We start from the raw sequence: 23,813 nt of genomic DNA, 5'->3' as shown, positions 1-23,813 counted from the left end.
TATGAGCCGCCTGTGATAGCCCACTTTTAAAACTTTTGGTTCAGATAACCTTTTTTCTTTTTTGCATAGTCAAAACTGCCATGCAACTGTAAACACATTATCTGCCAAGTTTAAACTACGGAGCTCGTTACATTGATTCAACTATTTCTGTTTTCGCACTTCTTTCTTTATGTGACTCTCCAGAGCCGGCCTTTGCAAATGTGAACCTCAATAGAGAATTCTGATGAAGCCCTTAAATGATTGCATTGAATTTGAGTGGTGTCTGACCTTCATTTTTTCTGAGGCGAACGATGAAACTGCTGCAATTACTCGTCTTATTTCAAGTCTCTATATCTTATTTTGATCTTTTTTAAAGAAATAATAAATGAAAACAAAAATAGAGTGATTCTGAGAAACGTAAGATATGTTTAGCTTTGAGATTCTTTTAATGCAATTTCTTGCTTCGAAGAACCCTTCCAAGTTCCTTATACATGAGCTTCTGTAGGACTGGTACTGTGCATTTCATGTATTTTGCTTCAACTGGTATTTTATGATTACTTTTTGAATTACAGCTTGTTGCAGCTGAAGAATCAGTGGCTAATAAGAAAGCTGCTCAAGCTCAGGCAATTAAAGATGAGTGTGAGAGAGATTTAGCCGAAGCTATCCCAGCCATGGAAGCAGCTATTGCAGCTCTTGATACTCTTAAACCAGCTGATATAACTTTAGTTAAAGCAATGAAAGTAAGTTATCAAACTATCTTTTGTTATGAATAGTATTTTGTGTTTTGTAATAATAAGTATCTTGGACTCTGCAGACTAAAACTTAGTTGATCAGTTTGGTCCAAATTTGGATAGTTAGTAATTCAGACTATTCTTACTTTATTCAGAATGTCTTCTATTGGTTACTACGGAGTGTAATAATATGACACCAGTTCAGATTAATATGAGGGGACAGTTATAACTACAAAGTAACTATATTGTAAAGTTTATCTACTTCTTTTTATAAATAAATGTTTTTTTTTTTTTTTTTTTTTTTCAAATTTGAAGATTAAATGAAAGGTAAAACTATTGTGTGTTATCCTCTAATCAAAACTCAGACAGACCGACAAACGCACATTTTCCCCCATCTCAAAAACCCTACTTTCCAATTTCTAATTTTTAGGTACTTGTTTGATTATTTTTTTTTTATTTTCAATTTATTTTTGTTTTTTGTGATATTTAAAAGATACACTAAGCCTTCTTTCATGCTTTTTTTTTCTTTCTTTCACTTTTATAGGAAAGTAGGCTAAAAATTTGAGTGAAACTTTTTTAGTATTTTTATACTCTTTGAGTATTACATTTACTTTTATTTATACCGGTTAATTATTATGTGAAAAATGATTTGGACAACTACAGCTTTTATGCATTTATTTCAGAATCCCCCACCAGGTGTAAAATTAGTCATGGAAGCAATATGTATAATGAGAGGAGTAAAACCTGAAAGAAAACCAGACCCTAGTGGTTCTGGGAAAATGATAGAAGATTATTGGGGACCGTCTCAAAAAATGCTTGGTGACATGAAATTTTTGGATGCCTTGAAATCTTATGATAAAGACAATATTCCAGAATCTATAATTCAAAAAATTCGACAAAAGTAAGTTACATCTCTTTAAATAACTGATAGAGCTGTACTACACACACACACTAGTGTTTTATTTTGTTTTTCTAAATATTGCCATTAGCCTAAAGAAAAATGAAAGTCATTTATTGAAAATTTGAGGAGCATCTAGGATCAAGGGTATCCATATGGGGGACAAGTGGGGGCTCAAGGCCCCCCCCCCCCCTTAGAATTTAGAACTTCCTTGCTTTTAGTACTTTTTTTTTTTTTTTTTGCAAAAATGTAAAAACATTTCTTCTCCAGCCATTAATGAATAAGTTATTAAAAATGTCAAATTTTAATGACTCTTAATCTGCACTGAAATCAGTTTCTATTGGGAAAATATCCTGCTAAACCATGGGGAAAATATCTGAACTCCCCCTTACAATTTTGCATATGGGCACCCTTGTCTAGGATAATTGTTGCCAAAGCCATTTGAAGTAATGAAATCTCCCTTTAGCAAGATTCCGTTTTATTTTGTTTCATTAGCTTGTAATTTTGTATGCATTATGTCATGCGCGATTGACTCTGCACTTCTCCAAAAATGGGGAATGGGGAGAGAGAAGAGAAAGCGCTGTCCATGCCAAGAGGGGACAGTTGACCCCTGGAAAAGCACAAGAGAGAGTGCAGGTCTCTTGGTCCTGTTAGACATGAGAGGTTGTTATTTTCTTCTCACAGAGCGCGAGAAGGAAGGGTTCTGCTGGCTGTTGTCAGGCCAGGTCATAATCAAGGACATATCTTCATCACCATTTCATCATCATCAAGTATGAATACAAATTGTAAATAAACTATGTTATATGCCTGCTCTGACACATTATCAATATATTATGGCTATAAAATAGTTTGATTTTCAATAAATTGAAAGATTCCTTTTCCTTGAAAATTCTTCCTAAAAATTTTCAAAAAAGGAATTCTTAATGAAACTTTTTGTGTTTGTTTATGCAATAAATTGACTGAATTTAGAAGAGTACCAATATTTTGCATTTTTATTTTTTTTAATTCACAATCAAAAATTACTTTTGTTTACATATATACGCTTATTTCCTAGAAAAAGCTTTTTATTTTTCTTGGTGTTTTTAGAACATAATTATTATCTACTTTTCTAGTTAAAATTTTTATTCTGAAGTTTACCAATTTGTATATAATTAAAGCAGCATTGAAGAATTTTGTTCGTTTTTCAGACTTGTGTTTTTTTTTTTTTTTATTTTAAACAAAATGTAGCAATAACTCATTTCCGCAAGTTTCTTGAATGATTAGAAATTTTTACTGACTTCTGTAACTAAAATGTATTTTTTAATGTATAATATATTATAAATATGTTTTATAATGTAAATCTTATATGACCCGTGCTTGATTTATTCATTTTACAAATCATGTTCTTTTACCCATTGTTTCCAAAAAATGTTGGTTTTAGAAATTGTAAAAATGATTCCGCCAACCAGAATTTTTGCAACTCCTTTCCCCCATTCTACAAAATAAAAAAAGTATATATTTAGTTGTTCCTACTACTTCAACAATACCCCTTGTCTTAGAATAATAATAGAAAGTTCACAGAAAAGTAAAAATCTCTTAAAAGCAAACGTGCTTAGAAACCAGTTACAAAAAAATTAAGAAATGCTTTAACTGCTTTTAAATTGCAGTGGCATGCAGTCCCAGTTTAAAAGACCGACATACAGTGGAATCTTGATAACTCAAAGCTTATATCTATCTTGAAGTTTTCATCGGGTCTCAAACTCTTGAGACTGTTGTGGAAACTTCCCATAACTCGAACTACCAATAACTCGAACGTTTTACCTGCTCCCTTGGGACTTCGAGCTATTGAGAGTTGACTGTATATGATATATATGTATTATTTTACTTCCCATATCTAGTTCTGACATTTCTAATGGGCAACTAAATTTTTTGACTTGATTTGCATTTGATTATATTTTTAATGTTCCAGTTACAGTAAGACAATTTCAAAACTGAAGGTTAAAATTTTCTATGAAATGAATATGCATCATTTAACATGTTTTTCAAAATACCTCATTTTTATTTTCCCAAAGATTTTCTTCAAATCCAGATTTTGACCCTGCTGTTATCAAGAAAGTGTCAGTTGCATGTGAAGGTTTGTGTCGCTGGGTGAGAGCAATGGATGTATATGATCGTGTTAACAAAGTGGTTGCTCCGAAAAAAATAAAATTGAAAGAAGCTTCAGCTGAAGTAGCTATTCAAATGAAAGCTTTGAATGAAAAGAAGAAAGCTCTGAAAGCTGTAAGTAAATATTTCGTTGTATTTGACTTTTATGAGACAGAAAATTCAACTTCATCTTTTTTTTCTGAATTTTATCATCAATGTCAGAATTTCAAAACGGGAAAATACTTTCCAGACTTTTAAAAATCACGAAGTTTGGCGAGTAACTGCCGTCCCCAATCGAAGAAACAACATAACGTTAAGAGCCTGTCACAGATTCTTGAGGAGATCTGCAGTTTTCTGATTTGGAACAATTTTTATTTTCCCTTGCTGCATGAATTTGTTGAATTTAGAGTGGGAAAATTCAGTTCAGAATGAAGCAAAAAAAAAAAAAAAAAAAAAAAGAAGAAAAAAGTCAAATCTGTAAAATCACCCCCCCCCCCCTAGATTTATGCATGAGTCCCCTAATGGCTGAGATGTCAAAAGCATGGACTCCAGCAGCTAGCTACCTGTGCCTGTTCCCTATTTTATTTTGAATTTTAGTGAATGCTCCATTCCTAATTTTTAAAGTTAGCACTTTATTTTCTGACATTTCTTGTGGATGATTTATGATTAGTGTTACAACTAATCTAATGCTGGTTTACCTTGCAGAATGTTTTGTGTTTTTAAATCAGCCTCTCAGACTGCTGGGAAAAAAAATCTGCCACTGTGCTGCCGACATGCTCAAGAATGACTTGCACTTATATTATGCCTACATATATTTTCAAAGTTGGGAGTTTTTAATATTCCTTCATTAAAAAGCTAGGGGTACCCACTCCAGAAAGAGGGATGATGCACCCCCATCTAGTGGTGGATATAAGAGGGAGTCATGGGTGTCATGACCCCTCCCCCTAACCCTCAGCTGTATTTGAATTTTTGCTCGAAAAAATAAAAAACTTGATTGAAGCCGTAAGAAGTGGATATAAAGGAGGGGGGGGGGAGGCATGATCCCCCCAACAAAGTCTGAGACAATACTTTGTAATCTGTTTTAAGGTTCATTGCATTTGAGTAGTGAAAATGACTGCTTGAAAAAAAAACAGAAAAGACGGACCAAAACCACAATAAAAAATAGTAAATAGTTTTTGACATTTTTTTTTGGGGGGGGGGGGGGGTATTAACTGTCACTTTTCTATTAATAGCATATATATTTAAAATATGTAGACAAGACAGTAAAATAGCTTTTCTCGATACCGTTATTCTGCGGCTCTGAGTTCAGAAACCAGTATAATGAAAAGTAACAAAGAAGTTTCTGACGCCTGATCACTTATGCAACAAATTGAATCAACCATAGTTATTGCAAAACCATATCCAAAGCTACAGGCATCGTTTCAATCAATGAAACTTTTGAGCGTGTAAATGTTTTTTTTTTTAATGTAAAGTCTCTGTAGATTATAATTTTTTTCTATTGTAATTTTTAGATAGTTTCATTTTTAGTCCTGCTGACTTTATTTTTAAATGTGCTGTAAATAGTTTATTAGTTTAAATCAGTGTTTGGATTTAGTATTGTGCAAGAAATGTAAAATTTGAGTGTCGTGTTAGCGCAAAACCTCATTCTATAAAGATTCCTTGTAAACTAGTCCACCGTACGAGACGGAATATCTTTTGAAAAAAGCCATGTATGTTAGAAAAGAACTACATATAACAGGGGTTCCTAATTTTTTCCGACTCACAACACCCTAATCTATTTCAATTATACACGCATATTGAAAATATGGACAGCTCGCGGCAATCCTCGCCCCTCCTTGCGGCACCCACTTTGGGAATCCCTGACCTATAACAAAAACAATGAAGTGTTCGGGTGACAAAGCAGTGTGGTCTCCTTTTTTTTTTGGAGTGTTGAAAAAACTGATGAACTCAAAACCGATGGAAACATATCTGAAGTTCCTGTATCAGACTCTGAGACTGCAACGTCTTCGTCAACCTCCAATTTTCTACAATTGGAATTAATCAGTCTGTGAGTAATTTATCAAGTCCGCATTATATTTACTGAATATTTAATTTTTTATTAGATTTTCACCCCCTTTTTTTACTGTTATTTTTAGTGATGTTTTACTATTATTTTAGCGATGTTATTTTTCTGCATACAAGATGGGATGCGTCGAGTATTTTGAAAATATTCAATCAACCAGGGGTTTATGATCCAAAATTTCCAAAAACTTCTAGTTGTCATTTCCGAAAAATTTTTCGGCTTACATTCTTAAACTGAAAAATTATTTTAAAACAAAACTTTTTAAAAATGATTTTTATCAATGATAAAAATGATGGGGGGGGGGAGTAGAAGAGCATTCTTGTGCGTAAGACTACGTTCTCGAGCATGACCCCCCCTAAAATTAAATTCTGTATCCGCCCCTGCCCCTGTCCCCATATTACAGAGCCCCCCTCAAAAAAAAAAAAAAAAAATTAGACAAAATGCCTTTAAAAACAAATCTTTTCGATGACCCAGTCTGTAACCTGACTCCTTTGCTATATGGGCCCCTTTTAATGCACCTCTATGATTTATAACGCTCTTTAATTACATAAAACATTTTACTGTCTTTAAAAAAAATGGTCCTACATCTATATTTGAACAAAAATTTGAACTAAGAAATTTCATAACAAGGAACTGAACCAGTTAATTGTTACTCATTACTCTGAATTCTTTTATATGCTCATTTGAAAAGAGCTTAAATTTAGTTTTCATTGCAAATTTACATCTTAATATGTTTTTCACAAAAAAAAAAAAAAAACCTATTAAAATTTATTAATATTAGCTCTAATTATTTTCAACTTCTCTTTTTTTCAAGGTAACTGACAAATTACAAGAGCTAAATGATACTTTTACCAGCAAAACTAAAGAAAAAAAGGATTTAGAAGAGAACTTAGAGCTCTGCGAACAAAAGAAGGAGAGAGCCACAAAAATGATTGGTGGCTTAGGTGGGGAAAAGGATCGATGGAATGCAGCTGCTCAGAACTTGACTCTTGCTTATGGGAACATAGTTGGGGATGTTCTTTTGTCTTCTGGTGTAATTGCTTATCTAGGAGCTTTTACAGTGGACTTCAGACAAGTAATTGATGTTAATAATTTTCTTATTTTGCCTTAAACCTGATAAAGCCATTTTGTATTTTTGAGAGAAGCCTGTGTCCGAAAAAGCAGTTCAATACAATTATTTTGCCTCTAAATTTAAAATTTATAAAATAATGTTATGTGCTATAATGTTTGCAAATATTTCACTTTTGATGACATATAGCAATTTTTTTTTAGGAATGCATTTCATCATGGAAATCTCTTTGCAAAGAGTCAGGAATCCCTTGTTCAGATGATTTTTCAGTCATTGAAACATTAGGGGAGCCAGTATTAATAAGAGAGTGGCAAATTGCTGGTTTGCCGGTAGACAATTTTTCCATAGAGAACAGCATCATCGTAAAATTTGGTAGAAGATGGCCTCTGCTAGTGGATCCCCAAGGTGCTTGAAACACAACTGATTAATTTTCACTTATACATTTTTCAGTGATACCATTTGCTCTGCAGTTGATTGCAGCCAACATTATTCTTTAAAAAATCCTAATACAGTACATAAGTCTAGTATATGTTATTGTTTTCAATAAAAATTAATTTTAAAATTAAATTTGGTCAGTCAAATTATTTTATACCAGCTGGCAAATGAGAATGAATACCGTGAATGTGCTTTGAATTTTTGGGCCATTTTAGAGAGACACATGAAATTGTGTTAGTATTTAACCCTGCATTAAAGTAATTAAAACAAATCTACCACCTTCTTTTTCTCTCCAATTAAAACATACGTGGCAGAAGAACTTATGATGATCACAATGGTGGGGGCAAAAAGTTACATACTTAATCACAAACATCATAAAAGAACCTCAAAATTGGTGCAAAGATGGTTTAAATAAGGATATTTTGGTGACCCATATGTATGTATGTGTACATATGTAAGTATGGATTTCACAAAGAAAGTAGAAAAACAGTAAAATTAAATGAATCAATTAACCAAGGTTTTGAGGCACAAAAATTGCAAATTACTGCAGACGCATGTTTTGGTGTTGCAAGGAACGCCTTTTTCAATGCTTTTGGAGCTTTGTGAGAGTTTTTTGGAAAGTTTTTTTTAAAGCAGTGAGAGCTTTTGGATGAAAAATCATCCAAAGCTCCCATTATTTTCAGCACAAAGATATTATTTGTTATAAACGATAAAATTGTTTTATTCACTTGTTTAAAGTACGAAGAATTGAAGTAATTAGTACACTTTATATTTTTCTCGGATTTTGTATTTTCCAGGGAGGAGGTTTTATTTCATTTGAAAAAGATTAAAGCAACTAAAGCTCCGGGACCAGATAATATTTATCCAAAAATTTTAGTTGAATGTGCAGAGGAATTAGTGGATGTTATTTTGAATATTTTCAATGCTTCTTATAACTCGGGGACGGTGCCAGAGGACTGGAAGCTGGCTAACATAATGCCACTCTTCAAGAAGGGGTCTAAAGGTATTGCTGGGAATTATAGACCTGTAAGTTTGACTTCGGTGATTTGTAAGATTTTCGAAACTTTGATCAAAATTAAGATCATGATGTTCTTAGAGACTAATAGTCTGTTGACTAGTTTGCAGTATGGTTTCAGGAAAGGTAAATCCTGTACTACTAATTTATTGCATTTCTACGACAAGGTTACCTCAGCTTTAGATAACAAAAAATGTGTGGATGTTGTTTATATTGATTTTCAAAAAGCTTTTGACAAGGTACCGCATGTTGCTCTTCTCAGCAAGTTAGCTGACATTGGAATAGGAGGAAAAACTTTACTTTGGGTTAGAAATTGGCTTACTGGTAGGAAGCAAAGAGTAGTTGTGAGAGGAAATCATTCTAATTGGAGTGATGTTTTAAGTGGGGTTCCTCAGGGATCAGTTTTAGGGCCTCTTTTGTTTATTATATTTATGAATGACATCAATGATAATATTTCTGGAAGCATGAATTGTTTTGCTGACGATGTAAAAGTTATGGGGATTGTCGAAAATGAAGAACAAGTAAAACAGCTGCAAGGGGATTTAGATCATATTACTAAGTGGGCAGATAAATGGGGTATGGCAGTTAATGTAGGGAAATGTCAAGTGCTACACTTAGGTCATGGAAATAAGCGTATGAGATATCGTTTACAGGGTTCAGTCATAAATCAGGCAGAAAATGTTATGGATCTGGGTGTCTTTATAAATCAGGACTTCAAGTTTAGTCAACAGTGCAGTATTGCTAGTAACAAAGCCAACAAAATGCTTGGGTTCATCAATAGATCTATTTCAAACAAATCTAAGAAAGTTCTTCTGCCTTTATATAGGAGTTTAGTAAGACCTCATTTGGAGTATGCTGTTCAGTTTTGGTCGCCTTATCTGAAGAAAGATATTTTTGTATTGGAAAGGGTTCAAAGAAGGGTAACTAAATTAGTAAGGGGACTCTCAGATTTAGATTATGATACCAGACTTAATAGGCTTAACATGTATAGCCTGGAGCAAAGGAGAGTCAGAGGGGACATGATTCAGTTATTTAAATTTATCAAAATGAAAGATGTAAATGGATTAAATTTTTGCGGGGAAAGCAGGACAAGGGGTCATTGTTTTAAGCTATTTAAATCTCAGGCTAACTTGGAAATCAGGAAAAACTACTACTTTAGCAGGGTCGTGGGCACTTGGAATAGCTTACCGGAAGAGGTGGTAATGAGCAAGGGAGTGGATAGCTTTAAGAGGGCCATTGATCTTCATTGGGGACTAATTAATTGACTAGGACCAGCCTAGCTGGGCCCAGTGCCTGTTGCTGGTCGTCACATTTGTATTTGTATTTGTATTTGTATTTCATTGAAAGGAAGGAGTCTTACTGTGACCATTCCCATGATTTTTTTGGTCATGTCCCGAATGTTTTAGAGAAAGTTATGTAACTAATAATGAGACCTAAAAATTGTGCAATTTTTTACAAATAAAAAAGAAGCTCCAGGTGCTCCGCTCACCTAACCTGCCCCTCTCTCACCTATCCACTTCCTTTGATGATCCTTTCACTTTTTTGTGGCACCAGTCGCCTTTGGAGTTAGCATTATCCAGGCTGCACAATGTGGAGGCCTGCTACACATGGCTGGGGAGGCGGAAGAAAAATGACCGACTCAGACTTTTGGATTTTGAAGCGTCCGACTCTGACTCCACCTCCGACTCTGGCTTTTTTATTTATTTATTTTTTCAAATCCCCCCACCCTCACGGGAAGGTGGAAAACCCCTGAACAGAGATTGAAATATTCATTTCTTTTTATGAAATTTTCGCGTTGTATTTTATTTTAAACCAAAGATGCATACAGCGTTAAAAAATCAAGTTGAAAATCAAATTATCCAATAGTTGCAATTTCGAAAGTGCGATTACTTTTTCACGCTGACCAAGTGAGATCAGCAACCAATTTTTTAAAAAAAACTGGTTGCTGATTTGCTCCCCTTTAATGCTTAACAAATGAATGTTGACCAAATCCTGTGCTTTCAATTTTTAAAAGCTGTAACTTGAGAGAGAAAAAAAACTTTTTTTGCTAAGTCGAAAAGCTTTTCTTGGGAGGGCGTTCCCTCCCCCTCCCGGATGGCACCCATCTGGCGGGTAACACCTCAACTTAATTTAAGAGTTTATAAAAATTGAAATACTTTAATTCTGGAAAAATTCCTCCAATATTAAATCTTAAACTTCATCTTTAAAATTTCAACAAAAATATTGCACTATATTGCGGAGAGAGTTCGGGGATATGTACGTCTGGAGTTAATTTTACACAAAATGCCAACAAATGCTTTTATTGTACCTATGTGTGAATAGTTTTTACTATACCGCTTTAGAATTAACCTTAATCTGAAGATTTTTGGATTAACTACAATTATTGAGTGTTGTAAGCAATAAATCATGTACTGATTTTATTTTGTACTTTTGAGTGATAACCAAGCTTCCTTAGATCAAGTCTTTAGCTTAAAAAAAACTTAATATTTTATCGGATGTTTTGGATTTGCGCTTTCTTGGCAAAAGTTATTTTAATTTACCAAACACTCTCAGAAATTTCCCGACCTGCTCAAGCTATTATTACATTCATTTTACTATTTTATAATTGAGATCAAGGTAAAAGATATATTATTATTATTATATTTTAAAGTGATTAATTAGAAAATGTTACGCGATAAAACTGTTTGCTGACAGTTGCTATCAGTTAAATAAAGTTTAAAAATAAGCAAACTAGGAGATTGCATAGGTAGCTGTTACAGGAAGGTTGATAAATAACACTAGTCTACAAAAAAAACTTTTTTTTTTCTGTTGCACGGAGAAAAATACCTGATCTTAATGTAAAATGATGCGATGAATTCAAATATGCAATCAGTTTTTCTCCATCACCCACAGATGCTTTTTAACACTAGACAGAAGTTTGAAAGAAATGCTCAAAATCACATGCGTGACTAACACTAAAATAATGACCTAAAATTTAGCTATTGTTCTTTTTTTTCTGTATTTGTCATCAGAAACATCCCACTTAAGTGTCTATTATTAATCAGCAAGAATTTATTCACTTTGAAAATGTGGGCCTCTCCAAAGATGTGATGTTTTAACTGTACTTTATTAATACATAGAAATTCTGGCTTTAAGTGTATTCAAATTCAGCACTAGTGTTACAAAGTCTTTAAAAAGACCTAATTTAAAGTTTTTAAAAAGACCTAACTTAATATGAAAGGTCAGTAGAATATCAGTTCCAGTCTTTTTTTTTTTTTTTAAATTCTTTTTGCCATTGCTATCCATTTGCATAGGAGAAAACAGCATTGTAGTAATAAAATTTAGCAATTAATACAATTTGTTTAATTTAATTTTGGGCAAGAAATAATTGTCCCATGATATGTGCTGCACTAAATTTTATCTAAAAAAGACTTACAAATCTCCATATGTTTCATCAGGACACCAGAGCCCTGCTGCCACATTACATCCCTAGAAGTTAAAAATAGTTTTTTTTTAAAATAAATTGTCATTAATTAATTTATTCCTGCTTCAAATTCCACTCAAAAACTGATCTGTAAAAATTCCACTGTCTTCATTTCAAATCTTATACAGATTTTTGCCATGCACAAAGTGAACTATTGAGGAATTCCAAGGGTTAACTGATTTTTTTGTTTTCTAAATTGTAGGTCAAGCAAGTAAATGGATAAAAAATATGGAAAAGAAAAATAATTTAGATGTAATTAAATTGACTGACAGCAATTATATTCGTGTGCTTGAGTATGCCTTGCAGTTTGGTCACCCTGTTCTTTTGGAAAATGTTGGTGAAGATCTGGATCCTGTTCTCGAACCCATACTAACCAAGGCTACCTTCAAAGAAGGTGGAATGGAGGTAAATACATATTTTTCTTTTTCTTTTGTTGAATGTCAAGAAATGTTTTAATTATTTCGCATGATTTTCTGAATTTTTTTTTTTTTTGACAGATGATGAAATTGGGAGATAACATTATACAGTATTCTCCAGACTTTAGGTTTTATATTACTACTAGGCTACAAAACCCACATTACTTGCCTGAAATTTCTGTCAAGGTCAGTATTTGTAATAATTTTTAATCAATTTTCATTGCTATGTTGTTACAAATTTATGATTGTTTTATAGCATTTTGGTTGCTATTTAACATGTTTCATAACATTTTAGTTGCTATGTAATGGTTAAGAATTAACCGCCAGTAACCAAAGTTTAGTAATCTTTTGCCACTAAACATAGCAACCAAAATTTAGTTTTTAAAAGTTTTCCACATTATAACATGTGTACCTATGTATTATTATTTGTCTACGATACATAATAAGTTGCTTATGCTTTGTGTACTATTCAAGTTGAACGAAAGGAATTTCTATAATTATTCTCACCATCAGGTTACCTTAATAAATTTTATGATTACTCCCCTTGGACTGCAAGATCAGTTGCTTGGCATTGTTGCGGCTAAAGAAAATCCTGCTTTGGAAGAAAGTAAAAATAAATTAATCTTGGAAAGTGCTGAGAATAAGAGACAGCTGAAGGAAATTGAAGATCGAATTTTGGAAGTTTTGTCATCTTCTGAAGTAAGATTTTGTATCTCTTATAATCTTCATCAAAATTTCTGCAGAAATTGGTCTTTTTCAAAAGATTCAAAACTTTCAGTTTACGTTTTCTAGATATACTTTTGCTGTTTCGAAATTCAAAGGTTTATTATGGAACATTATGGGAAACTACCAGGGAATCTCACTCATTGTTAAAGTGACCATAAGTCACATTTTGACTTGGAAAGTATAATTGAACTTTCTTATCACCTATCGCTTGTAAAGAACATGTGCATGGAAAAAATAATAAAGCATGTAGTACGTACTATTCCTTTATTTGTTTATTTTATTTATTTCTGTGAAATATCAACAAAGTTGATAAATTTGCTTTGAACTATCGTTCTGCCTTTCTTGTCTTAATGTTTTCAAGGAATACTCATGACTGGAAAAACGTCACAATTTCTAAATTTCAGCTTTGATAAAGGTTTGAAATTTTTCTTCGCATCTAATGGCATTGAGTATTGTAAAAGCACTCATTTTTAACCGACTTCAAAAAGGAGGCGGTTATCAATTCATACCATATGTATGTTTTTTTTTGTTTGTCCACTCATAGCGTCTCACCTAGTGAACCGATTTTGATGATTCTTTTTTTAATGGATAGGGGATGGCTCAACTTAGGTCCCATTACTTTGTTTGATCATATTTTTTCTTTAGAAAAAAAGTTATGGGCAAAAAACAGTAAATTTTATGCAATTTCCCTATTAAATGATTTTGTAGCGAAGTTCGCACTTTTCATCCGTGGATAACGGTGACTCAGTGATAGAATTCTCGCCTCCCACACGAGCGACCCGGGTTCAAATCCCGACTAGGACAAAGTGAATTTTACTAAAATTTCGTTTCTACTGTTTCCCGTATTTTCTCGAATCTTCTATTAATTTCTGTATCTTTCCAAGTCTGGAAAGTTCCAGCACTTTCTCAAGTTGTATATAAGGAGATGTGGTTTTGAATAAAGATCTCGAGTTGAGACTAACGAGTATTCGCTTCATTTGGCTTTCACATTGTCTTCACTATCTTCATCTACGCGACAATAGGAAACTCATTGTTATAAAAGTTTGGTGCCATATAACAGTAACATTAATAGTAATTGTAATGATAATTTTGAATGAAGGCTTCTCTGAAGCAAGCATCAAATTTCTTCAAGGGATATTTCGATAATGAGGAATCTGGCGCTGTCGTCTCATTTTTGGCGTAAATAATTTTATTTTAGTAACCCTGCTGATTTATAGTAACACTATGTGAATTATCAAACTCTTCCTTTCTTCAGTGCTATTGCTCCATAGTAGGGGTAAACCTAACCTGGAAGCGGGGTGATGCAGTGATTAGGATCTGCTTAGCCTTCACAATGCTACCATTAGGTTTGACTCAACTACACTGTAGAATTTTTATCGTTATCATCTATGCCGATAACAGATGATCGGGGCTAAGTAAGAAAATACAGGATTGCATCATGAGTAACTTAGATGCTGTGGAATGTAAATTAGTTAGGAAAAACGTAATACTTAAATGGTTATAATTAAATTAACTACGCATGATTTCCAGAGAGGAACAAAGATAAGTTTTTAGTGCCAATCGCTTAAAGTTTAACGCGTGTCAATAGTTTTTTTTTTAGTATGGAGCATTTTTAAGAAAAAAATGTGAAGTTTCGTGATGGTAACTTCTTATTATTTCTGAAATACCTACATTTACACTAAAAAGAATGAAATAAAAAAATTTTGAAAAAAAAATAGAACCGACTTCAAAATTGCTCTAAAAAGTGAAAAATAATTTTATTCTTTAAACACCATCGATAATGCTTTTAAACATAATTTTTGAAGTTGGCGCAAAAACGATAGATAAAACCATTCACAGCCATAACTCAAATACAACTATAAATTTAACCAGGACCAGTTTCTTCACTATCACATACATTATGCATTGATGACAGCATATTTGAATAGCGATATAAATGTTTCGTTCGTAACTTTGGATGCTTTTCTGAAAAAAAATATGAACGAACCATGGTTACACTGGATTTTACGTTTTGTTTTTGCGTCAACTTCAAAAATTATGTTTAAAAGCATTATCGATGGTGTTTAAAGAATAAAATTATTTTTCACTTTTTAGAGCAATTTTGAAGTCGGTTCTATTTTTTTTTTTCAAAATTTTTTTTACAAACTGTAAACGATTTTGCGAGCTGAAAATTTCACCAATTTTATATAAACAGTATAAAAGTTGATTTATAAATAAATTTGAAATATTTTGCGATTATGATGGGCTCGCAAAAATTGTATTAATATTGATTTGATTCTCTTAACGCCTAGTTAAGACTGGTTTAATGCCGCCTCCCTGGCACTCCCCCAGCTTGGACAACCAAAGCCACTTCTTTCTTGTATGGCTATCTGACGCCAAGTTAGTTTTGGACGCCCGCACTTCCTCTTGCCATCAGGGGTCCACGTGAGAGCAGTTCTTGTAGGGTCTATTGCCTGCATTCTGAGAACATGTCCGTGACCATCTGTGCTTATATATTGTAAACATATAAAAGACAGTCTCTATTTGATCAAACATTTCCCTGGAACTAATTGATGCTTCATTTGTTTAATTTCATAATTAAGGGGAACATATTGGAAGATGAAACAGGCTGCCATGTCTTAACATCTTCTAAAATTCTGTCTGAGGAAATATCATCTAAAGAAGTAAGCAATTCAAATATGTGTTAAATCTAGAAATCAAATGTTTTATCTTAATTTAAATTTCTGAAAAAATGTTTTTTTTGTTTTTTTTTTAATTGTCCTGTAGATAATAGCTGAGGAAACAAAACTAGAAATAGATGCTGTGCGTAACGGTTATCAACCAGTTGCTGTGCATTCTTCAATTTTATTCTTTTGCATTTCAAGCTTGAGTAACATTGATCCCATGTATCAGTATTCTCTTTCTTGGTTTATCTCTTTATATTATCAGGTATTTATTTTCAGTTATTATTTTTAAAAAAATGTGCAAAGCAAATTAAATGAATAATGCACCTTTTTATTGTAAGTTTCTTTTTATTTAATTTTTTAAAATGAAACTCCTTTACCAATATCTGCCACTAATATTGTTTCTTAATAGTTATATCAATCCATTAGAAAGCAATTTTTCCTAACAAATAATAGAATGTGTATGTTCTTAGTTCATGTTTATGTTATTTTAATCTAACAGATTATCTTGTGAAGCTGAGGAAAATATGAAATCAGAAGGCAAAGTACAATTGCAGAAAAAAAAAAAAACATGTCTAGAAATTTTATTAAAATTGATGACATTGGGGATTTAATAATCATTTTTTAAATGGTTAAGAAATCAGATCAATTTGAACTAAAGATGATCTTATTAAGGAAATAAAGCTAGTGCACATTTCTGCAAAATTTTGCTCTAAAACAGTAGAAGAATTGGAACACTACAATCTATAACACAGTCACAATCTATATCACAAAAGAAAATAGTGCAAAGCTTTGAATAACACTGTACTTCTACATAACTAGATAAAATACTTCTACTGTACTTCTTTTAAGTTCTATGTGGAATGTTACGTGGAATTCAAATGATTTTAATGTGAAAATTAATTCTGAATGTGGGAGATCCCATTCTTCATTTGTCAGAGATTAGACCCTTGTGGTCTATATTAAAATTGGAAAATAAGTTATAGTTAATCATCGCTCTTGTCCATTTAATTAGTCATCAAGTTAAGTGATGTTGTTCTCTAATAAGAAATATACAATACTGCTTTGGGCTTCCAAACATTATTAAAAAAATTAATTCACTTCAGTCAAAATACTTTCTCCTTTCTAAAAAAGAAAGTTTTATTACTTCTTTATTCTAATAGCAAGCAATAACCTAACAGCTCATTAGAGTATCCAGAGATTTTGGTTTGGTCCTTGTTTTGGGCTCATCGGCCTGGAATAGCTATAAGAAAACTGAAGGCAAAAAATCTCACAAAGAAGTCGAGTCCATCCTGATACTGGTAGCTAAAAATATTTCAGCACTCCAGTGCGTAGTTTAGAGAAAATTGTGTGGCTACTATTTTTAGCTCTCATTATGGAGATACAGATTCCATTCTGATATACTTAGCTTCTTTATAAAGATTTTTCCTTCAGTTCTGTTATGGCTATTTCAGACTTATGAGTTCAAAGCAAGGACGAAACGGCAGACTGTAATAGGGAAGTATTCGATTTTCTAATTTTATTTTTATTTGATAGAGTAACATACATGAACATCATCTGCGAAAAAATTTTTACGATAAGACTAATACTTTTTTTTAAAATAATTTTTTAAAGTTCACGCGCGAGTGACGTCATTTGCTTGTAAGTCCTTTGACTGACGTCACTGCCGCGCTGCGAGGCGGCGGGGTTGGCTAGGACAAAGAAGTGCTTGGCGATCTTTGGGGGAAGGCGCGGGAAAACAAGAGCCTTCTAACAGCAGCGCGCATAAAAGGCTAGTGAAAATCCTTTGCTGTCTGTAGGGTTTAATGCATTCTGCGATTGTTTTTAATTTGATTTTCTTTGTCATGGCTAGTAGAATCAATTACAAGTATTGCTTCGTTCCTGGATGCGTATCTACATCAAAAAAAACTCCTCACAAGCGATTTGTTATTGTTCCGTCGTCCCAGCAGGATCTTCGAAAGAAGTGTTTTCAAGTGTGTTTATTAATTAAAATTTGAAAATGAAAATTTGCACTTCATTTTAATTAAAAACTATGTCAAGTGAGAAATACAGTTTGAAATATATGTTCACAACTGTTCATAAATAAATGTTTAATAAGCATATGAGATATTTTTAAAAAAATGCAAGTAAACAAAGGAATTTAAACCCTGCACAATAAACTTAAATAGAAAGTAATAGATGCATTACTATTTCCATTTTAATAACAACAGGGCCGTATCCAGAGGGGGGGCCTGACGGGCTTGGGCCCCCCTCGAAACCCGAGATGTTTGGTACCGTAAAACAGAAGGAGGGTTTTTTTTTTTTTTAATTCCTAATGTCAGAAAAGGAAAATGACAAAGTTTTTTTTTTTTATTCTTAATTTTGCTACTATTCAAAATTTATAATATTTTGAAGAAATACAGAAAAAGCAGTTCTAGTTCTCATTAGCTGCAAGGCACACTTGAAATTTAGACCTTTAATTAGGACTTAGCCTTTTCAAGTCTACCGAACTGACTTCTGTGCACTTCCTCCTCCAGGGGCGTGCAGAGAAATTTTGAGGCTGTCACAAATGCTTTTTTTTTGGGTCCCCTCCATATTGTTTATCCATATTTGCAACCCTAGGTTTAAAAATATTGGGCCCCATTTAAGCTCGGGCCCGGGCCAACAGGTGTCTCTTCTCCCCTCTGTGCACGACCCTGCCCTCCTCCACTTAAAACTCTTATAAAACTTACACTGTACTGATTTCGAGCCGGGGCCTCCCCAAAGGCTGGGCCCCTAGTTTCCGATTAGGCGAGTATCTTGTTACCAAGATGTGCCAAATTCAGCTCCTTGATACATCCTGAGTAAAAATTGCAAAAATCACGATTCTCGCGTTTTTGTAGCATAATTTTCAAGATCATTTTTGTGACTGATATGTTTCTTGTCTTGCATTTATTTAATGCCGAATTCAGTATCATGGAAGTTCTTTTGTTATTGTTTGTTTGTTTTTCTTACTTCTACTGCATACTGTTAATACCTTTAGTATGAGAAAAAAAATAACACTTACTCTACTCTCTTTCATTTTCTGCACTACTTGTGATTGAAAAAAAAAAGTTTGTTTCGAGAAATATTTCGTTGCATTTATTTTTAACTTAAAACGGGTGTGTCTTACAAAGTTATAATCATTTTGTAAGACTGTGCAATCAACTTCTGAAAAGTGTAAATAATGAGCTTCAAATAATTTCAACTGTTCGAGAGTCTTTGAAAATTATTTAAGTTTTTGAAATTCCTTGAAAAGTTCTTCAATTTTGTATCTTACAAGAAAATAAAGTATGAATTGTCCAAATGGTTAGAATATTACTCTTCCGTTCTTATTTTCTGAATGTCTACACCATTTCTTTTAAATTATTTTGTACAATTTTCATACTGTAGGGCATTTAATGAAAAAAAGGGGGGGTATAGGGGGAGTGATTAAAAACAAACTTCACTAAAAGCCGATATGAGCAGATGACGAAGTGCTTCTCTTTTTCTCCTCTCTCGTTTTTCCTCTCTGTCCTTTAAGTTCCATGATTTGTCAAGCAAGCAATTTTTATTTTGTTTTATCTTGAATTGCAAAAGAATGTATAACTTTTAAAAGACTTTGTTTGCCTATTTTTTTTTCATATTTTTGTAGTCTCAATTACCTAATATAAGGCCTCAAAATACAGATTTTTTTTTCAAAAATTTCTCGGAGGGAAAAACCCCCGGACCCCCTGAAATTATGGATTTTCTACATCCGACTTAAAGGGACACTCTCCTGTTATCCTTACCACTACAAGGTGAATAAGAAAAATAATAAGAAATTAAAATAACAACAGTCCAAACAGTGGAATCATTAAAAATAGAGACAAAAAGTCTTCTATGTTAACATTTTTATGCGTTTGGTGTGTCTATATATATATATTGTGTGTGTGTGTTAGGGCAATGTGCTAATCCGGGCCCCTCCCGAAAAAAAATTCTGGATACGGCCTTGAATAACAATGCAAAAACTATTAATACTTTCTTTTTAACATTCAAACTATCTTCAAATTTTAACTATTACAAATTGATAATTTAAAAATACATTTTCAGTTTATCACCAGAAGCGTTTCTATATATACAAGACTTTTCTCACCTGCAAAAAGGTACTTATTTTATGAAATGAACACCATTTTCAAATTTATTATTTTTATCAAAAGAGCAAAAAAATATATTTTTCCTTTTTTTGCTAAGTTGCACAAAAACTCAAGGATAATTAACATGTATTAGTGGATTTAAAACAATTTTCCACAAAACAAAAAGCAGATCAGCTTTTATTGCCAACAAAGCGAAAAATTTTCATGCAAAAACTGCTCTAAAACTTAGTACTGGAATCACTTGCAGTAGGGTTGTTACAAAATGCGTGCCTCATTAAAAGCCGCCAAGTAAGAACTGGAATAGCGCTCTTACATTGTAATTTATATATTCAGATAAAAAAACCATCAACACACAAATGGAAATGATCAATCTTGATAAGGGAAACTAATGCGAATAATATGAACTGCAAACATAGACGGATATGTACGTACAATTTTAAAGAATAACAATGGTGAAACTTTGTTGTCTCACTCCCCGTACTTCTAGGACATTAAATCTCTCGTCCTTTCGAAAAAAGTCAAACACCATGAATGACTTTACTTGAGGAAGATTATTGGATTGACCTTTCGTGAATCCTAGCCCCATGATGGAAAAAATGCTGGTTAAATGCTTTAAAAAGGCTGAAAAAGACAGTGCTATTCACCTCCTGGTAGGCGCAACACGGCATGGAAATGGAGCTCTGATCGGAACAGGGAAATGACGTCAGCTGCTGACGTTTTAGGCCACACCTCTTTTTTGCGCATCGCTCTTTAAAAAATTCATAAAAAATCAATCGTTGGTTTTAAAAATCCGGCCATGGTGAATTTTTGTGTTTTGTAAGCCTGTCAACATTGTGCAATAGTTAAAATTGGAATATTTGATAGGTTGATACTTCCCTATTCTTTAAACTAGCTGATTGTATTTTGCTTGCTATTCTGCCTTAGCTCCATCTATGGAGCGGTAACTTCTTGCTTTGTTTCTGTAATAGCTTCATTTAAAAAAAAAAAAAAAGTCTTATCTGAATAAGTCTTCTCATTTTCTTGAAATTATACTCAGCATCTTCTTCTTTTCTATTTTTCTTTCTTTTTCAGTCTATTGAAAATAGTGAAAAATCAGATGTTCTTGAAACACGAATTGAGTGTTTGAATGATCATTTCACAGCAAGTATATATAGAAATGTCTGCAGATCGTTGTTTGAAAAAGACAAATTACTTTTTTCATTTTTGCTATGCATTGGTATTTTGCGTGGAAGGTAAAAAAAAGTGTTTGTTGTTATAAGTATATAAATTATTATTTATCGCCTGCAATGAACACCTATGTCATTTTTGTTATTACATATAATTCAAATATATTGAACATAATGCAAAAAATACTTTTTGCCTTCAAGACTAAAAATTCTAACCATTCATAAAAACATTTTTTTACTCTTGTTTTTCAGATTGCATCTTTTTACAAATTACTTAATTACCATATTTTCACTATTGTTTGATTTTTGCATAGATAATAAATTGTATTTATATTTGCATAAGCATAAAGTTAGTACTTTTGTAGTGTTACAATAAGCTTTAGAGTATTTGTATTGAAATGAAAAATCAATTTTCATTATGTCAACGTCTTTGCATGCACACCCGAGCAACACTTAGGGTCTTGGCCTTGCCAATCAATTCTAAAGACCCCTTCTGAAGAAGTGTGTGAAAACACTACCTTTCTCAGAGATGCCTCTTCTATCTCCAGTGGGAGGAGCCATAGGGCTTGCTCTTGATTTTTTCATTTGTATCTTAGCCAATTCACAATTTTTGTATAAAAACAGACAATTTTTTTTTTCCAACAGCTCATCAATGCTGTCTTCAAACATAACATACTGTCCGCTTGTGAGAAATGTTGTATTCCCCCTGAACCCGGTGGCTACTGCTTCCTTTTTCATTTCTTACATTTATAACCTGAATTTAACTCCTCATTAAACATAAAATTGTGTATTTTGAAATGAAGACTAAAGATTCAGTATAAGTAGCAACAGAAATGTTTTCGATGCACTATTTAAATACACTATTACTTTTTTTCCTAAAAAAAAAATATTGATCAATTGATATTTTATTTGCAAAGTGTAAAATATTTATTCATATAAATATTCATTTTTGTATTATTTTTATTGATTTTTTCTGTATCTAAAATGAATTTATAAATTTTGCAGTTTTGGAATACCAATTGAATCCTGAGTCTAACTATTATTATTTATTTTTGATGAAAGGGAAATTTATATTTCAGCAAAATCAGTACTGTAACAGCGTTTTAGTGTGTTCTGGCATCAAATCGCTCCTGCTTTGTATATATAATATATGTAATTTCTGCTCCTTTTTTTTAAACTGAAATTTACGAGTTAAACATTTACGAATAATGTTTAAGAGGTAATAAGTTATGTTAAATGTTTACCAGATAAATTCAGTGGACATTATGCAAACAAAACAAACATTTTTTTATTATAGCCTGAAAAGTATTTAATTTAAAAAAAAATGATAGTTGTGTATAAAATTTAATTTACTTGCATTTTTTCTTATTCATGTAAATTGCTCTTTTATTGATATAGTTATCTTTTATACGACAGGTAAAAGGTTACATAGTGCATATTCATGTTTCATTTAAGCATTATTTAATGACTTTTTTTTGCATGGATGCCTGCAATGCATTTTGGATTGCATTATATTGATTTCTTTAACTATGATTAGAATTATTTAATTATGTTCAAATCCCGGTTTAGCAAAATTCAATGCAGGCAACTTCTTAGTTTAGCAAAGATTTTGGTAACCCCCAGCTCAAATTAGTAATTAGCAATGTCCACATTTGTAATATCGGTATGCCAAAATTTTATTGCTTTGAAATAATTTTGCTGCTCTCTTGGACTTTGTTAAAATGGGATTCGACTGTATTTCATTCAGCTCTGTGTTTGTTTATATTTTGTTATTGAAGGAATGAAGTAGATGAAGATGTATGGAGATTTTTACTTACTGGAGGGGTTGCTCTCGACAATCCATACCCAAATCCAGCTCCTGATTGGTTGACTGACAGAGCTTGGTCAGAAGTTGTAAGGGCTTCCAATTTACCTCTTCTTGGAGAACTCATGGAAAGTATGTTTCATTATTGGTATCCCAATTTGATTCACCAAAAGGGAAATAAATTAAACCAATCTTTATATTAGTAAAAAATGCAATTAAATCTTTGGATTTTTTTTTTTTTTTTTTTTTTGTAAGATAACATTCAATATTTATGTAATGAAGATTTTAACTGATTTTAAATCACTTAATTAGCTTGGTAACATCCAGAATGATACTGATTTCTCTATTCCTGGATAAAAACCGAGTGCATGGCCATCCAGGAAACAATATGTGTTAAGAGGTGATAGTTTTTTGTTCTTTGATGGGTTCCCATCTGTTTAAAACAATTCAAAACAGAGTGAGACAAAACTGGATAAAAGATGATAAACAATAATAATTAGTGAATTAATTAAATCTGAAAAGTTGAGATGTTTTTGCTTTGTTATTTAATTTGTATTTCATGATCATAATTAAGAGAAATCTGTTATTCATTACCTAATAATGAAAAATTCATTCTTAAAATTGAAACAAATTTTTTCACTTTGTTGATTTCTGACAAAATTATCATAATTGTGTAGTGCATTTATACTTTAAGAAACTTATTTTCTATAAAAGGTGTTCAAAAAGAGGAACTGCTAATAATGTGCTGTATTCAACCAGTTTACATACTTAAAAACCAAATTTTGGACACAAAAATATCTGTCAAGAATTTTTTTTTCAATATTCACTCCTGTACATGTTAGCAATTTCCCTTTCCCCTTGCGATGTAATTTCATAATGTTCAAATTTTCTTTCCAGCATGATGTCTTCCTTTTTATTTACATTAATTTTAATTGTCTTTTGAATTTTTTATTGATTACATACTGTGCTTTAATAGGCCTTATACTTGAAAAGCTGAATTTTGCTTAAATTAACAAGCCCAATTCATTCTTCAAAAAGCTTTCTATAAGAATAAGTGCTGCCTTATAACTGGTAACCCTGAGAAAATGCTCAATCTGCCTATTTGTTACCCCAGAACTCCTTTCATTGGCAGTTTGTTTGATCAATGAAT

The 23,813-nt window shown here is 32.4% G+C and overlaps 1 protein-coding gene across 1 annotated transcript in view; it reads left to right on the top strand.

The window, feature by feature from the left end:
• The window catches only part of LOC129220726 (dynein axonemal heavy chain 3-like), a 157,256-nt gene that overhangs the window by 89,913 nt on the left and 43,530 nt on the right, over positions 1–23,813 (top strand). Inside the window, exons 41-52 of the mRNA XM_054855156.1 lie at positions 552–719; positions 1,394–1,611; positions 3,660–3,867; positions 6,609–6,869; positions 7,067–7,268; positions 11,979–12,181; positions 12,274–12,378; positions 12,706–12,891; positions 15,501–15,581; positions 15,685–15,846; positions 20,765–20,925; positions 22,638–22,795. Coding sequence (XP_054711131.1) covers positions 552–719; positions 1,394–1,611; positions 3,660–3,867; positions 6,609–6,869; positions 7,067–7,268; positions 11,979–12,181; positions 12,274–12,378; positions 12,706–12,891; positions 15,501–15,581; positions 15,685–15,846; positions 20,765–20,925; positions 22,638–22,795 — 2,113 coding nt within the window. The remainder of the gene's footprint in view (positions 1–551; positions 720–1,393; positions 1,612–3,659; positions 3,868–6,608; positions 6,870–7,066; positions 7,269–11,978; positions 12,182–12,273; positions 12,379–12,705; positions 12,892–15,500; positions 15,582–15,684; positions 15,847–20,764; positions 20,926–22,637; positions 22,796–23,813) is intronic.

The sequence above is a fragment of the Uloborus diversus genome, chromosome 4, assembly GCF_026930045.1.
Source record: "Uloborus diversus isolate 005 chromosome 4, Udiv.v.3.1, whole genome shotgun sequence".
Taxonomy (NCBI): domain Eukaryota; kingdom Metazoa; phylum Arthropoda; class Arachnida; order Araneae; family Uloboridae; genus Uloborus; species Uloborus diversus.
The sequence above is the reverse complement of the archived record's forward strand: the minus strand, read 5'-3'. Positions and strand labels throughout refer to the sequence as shown.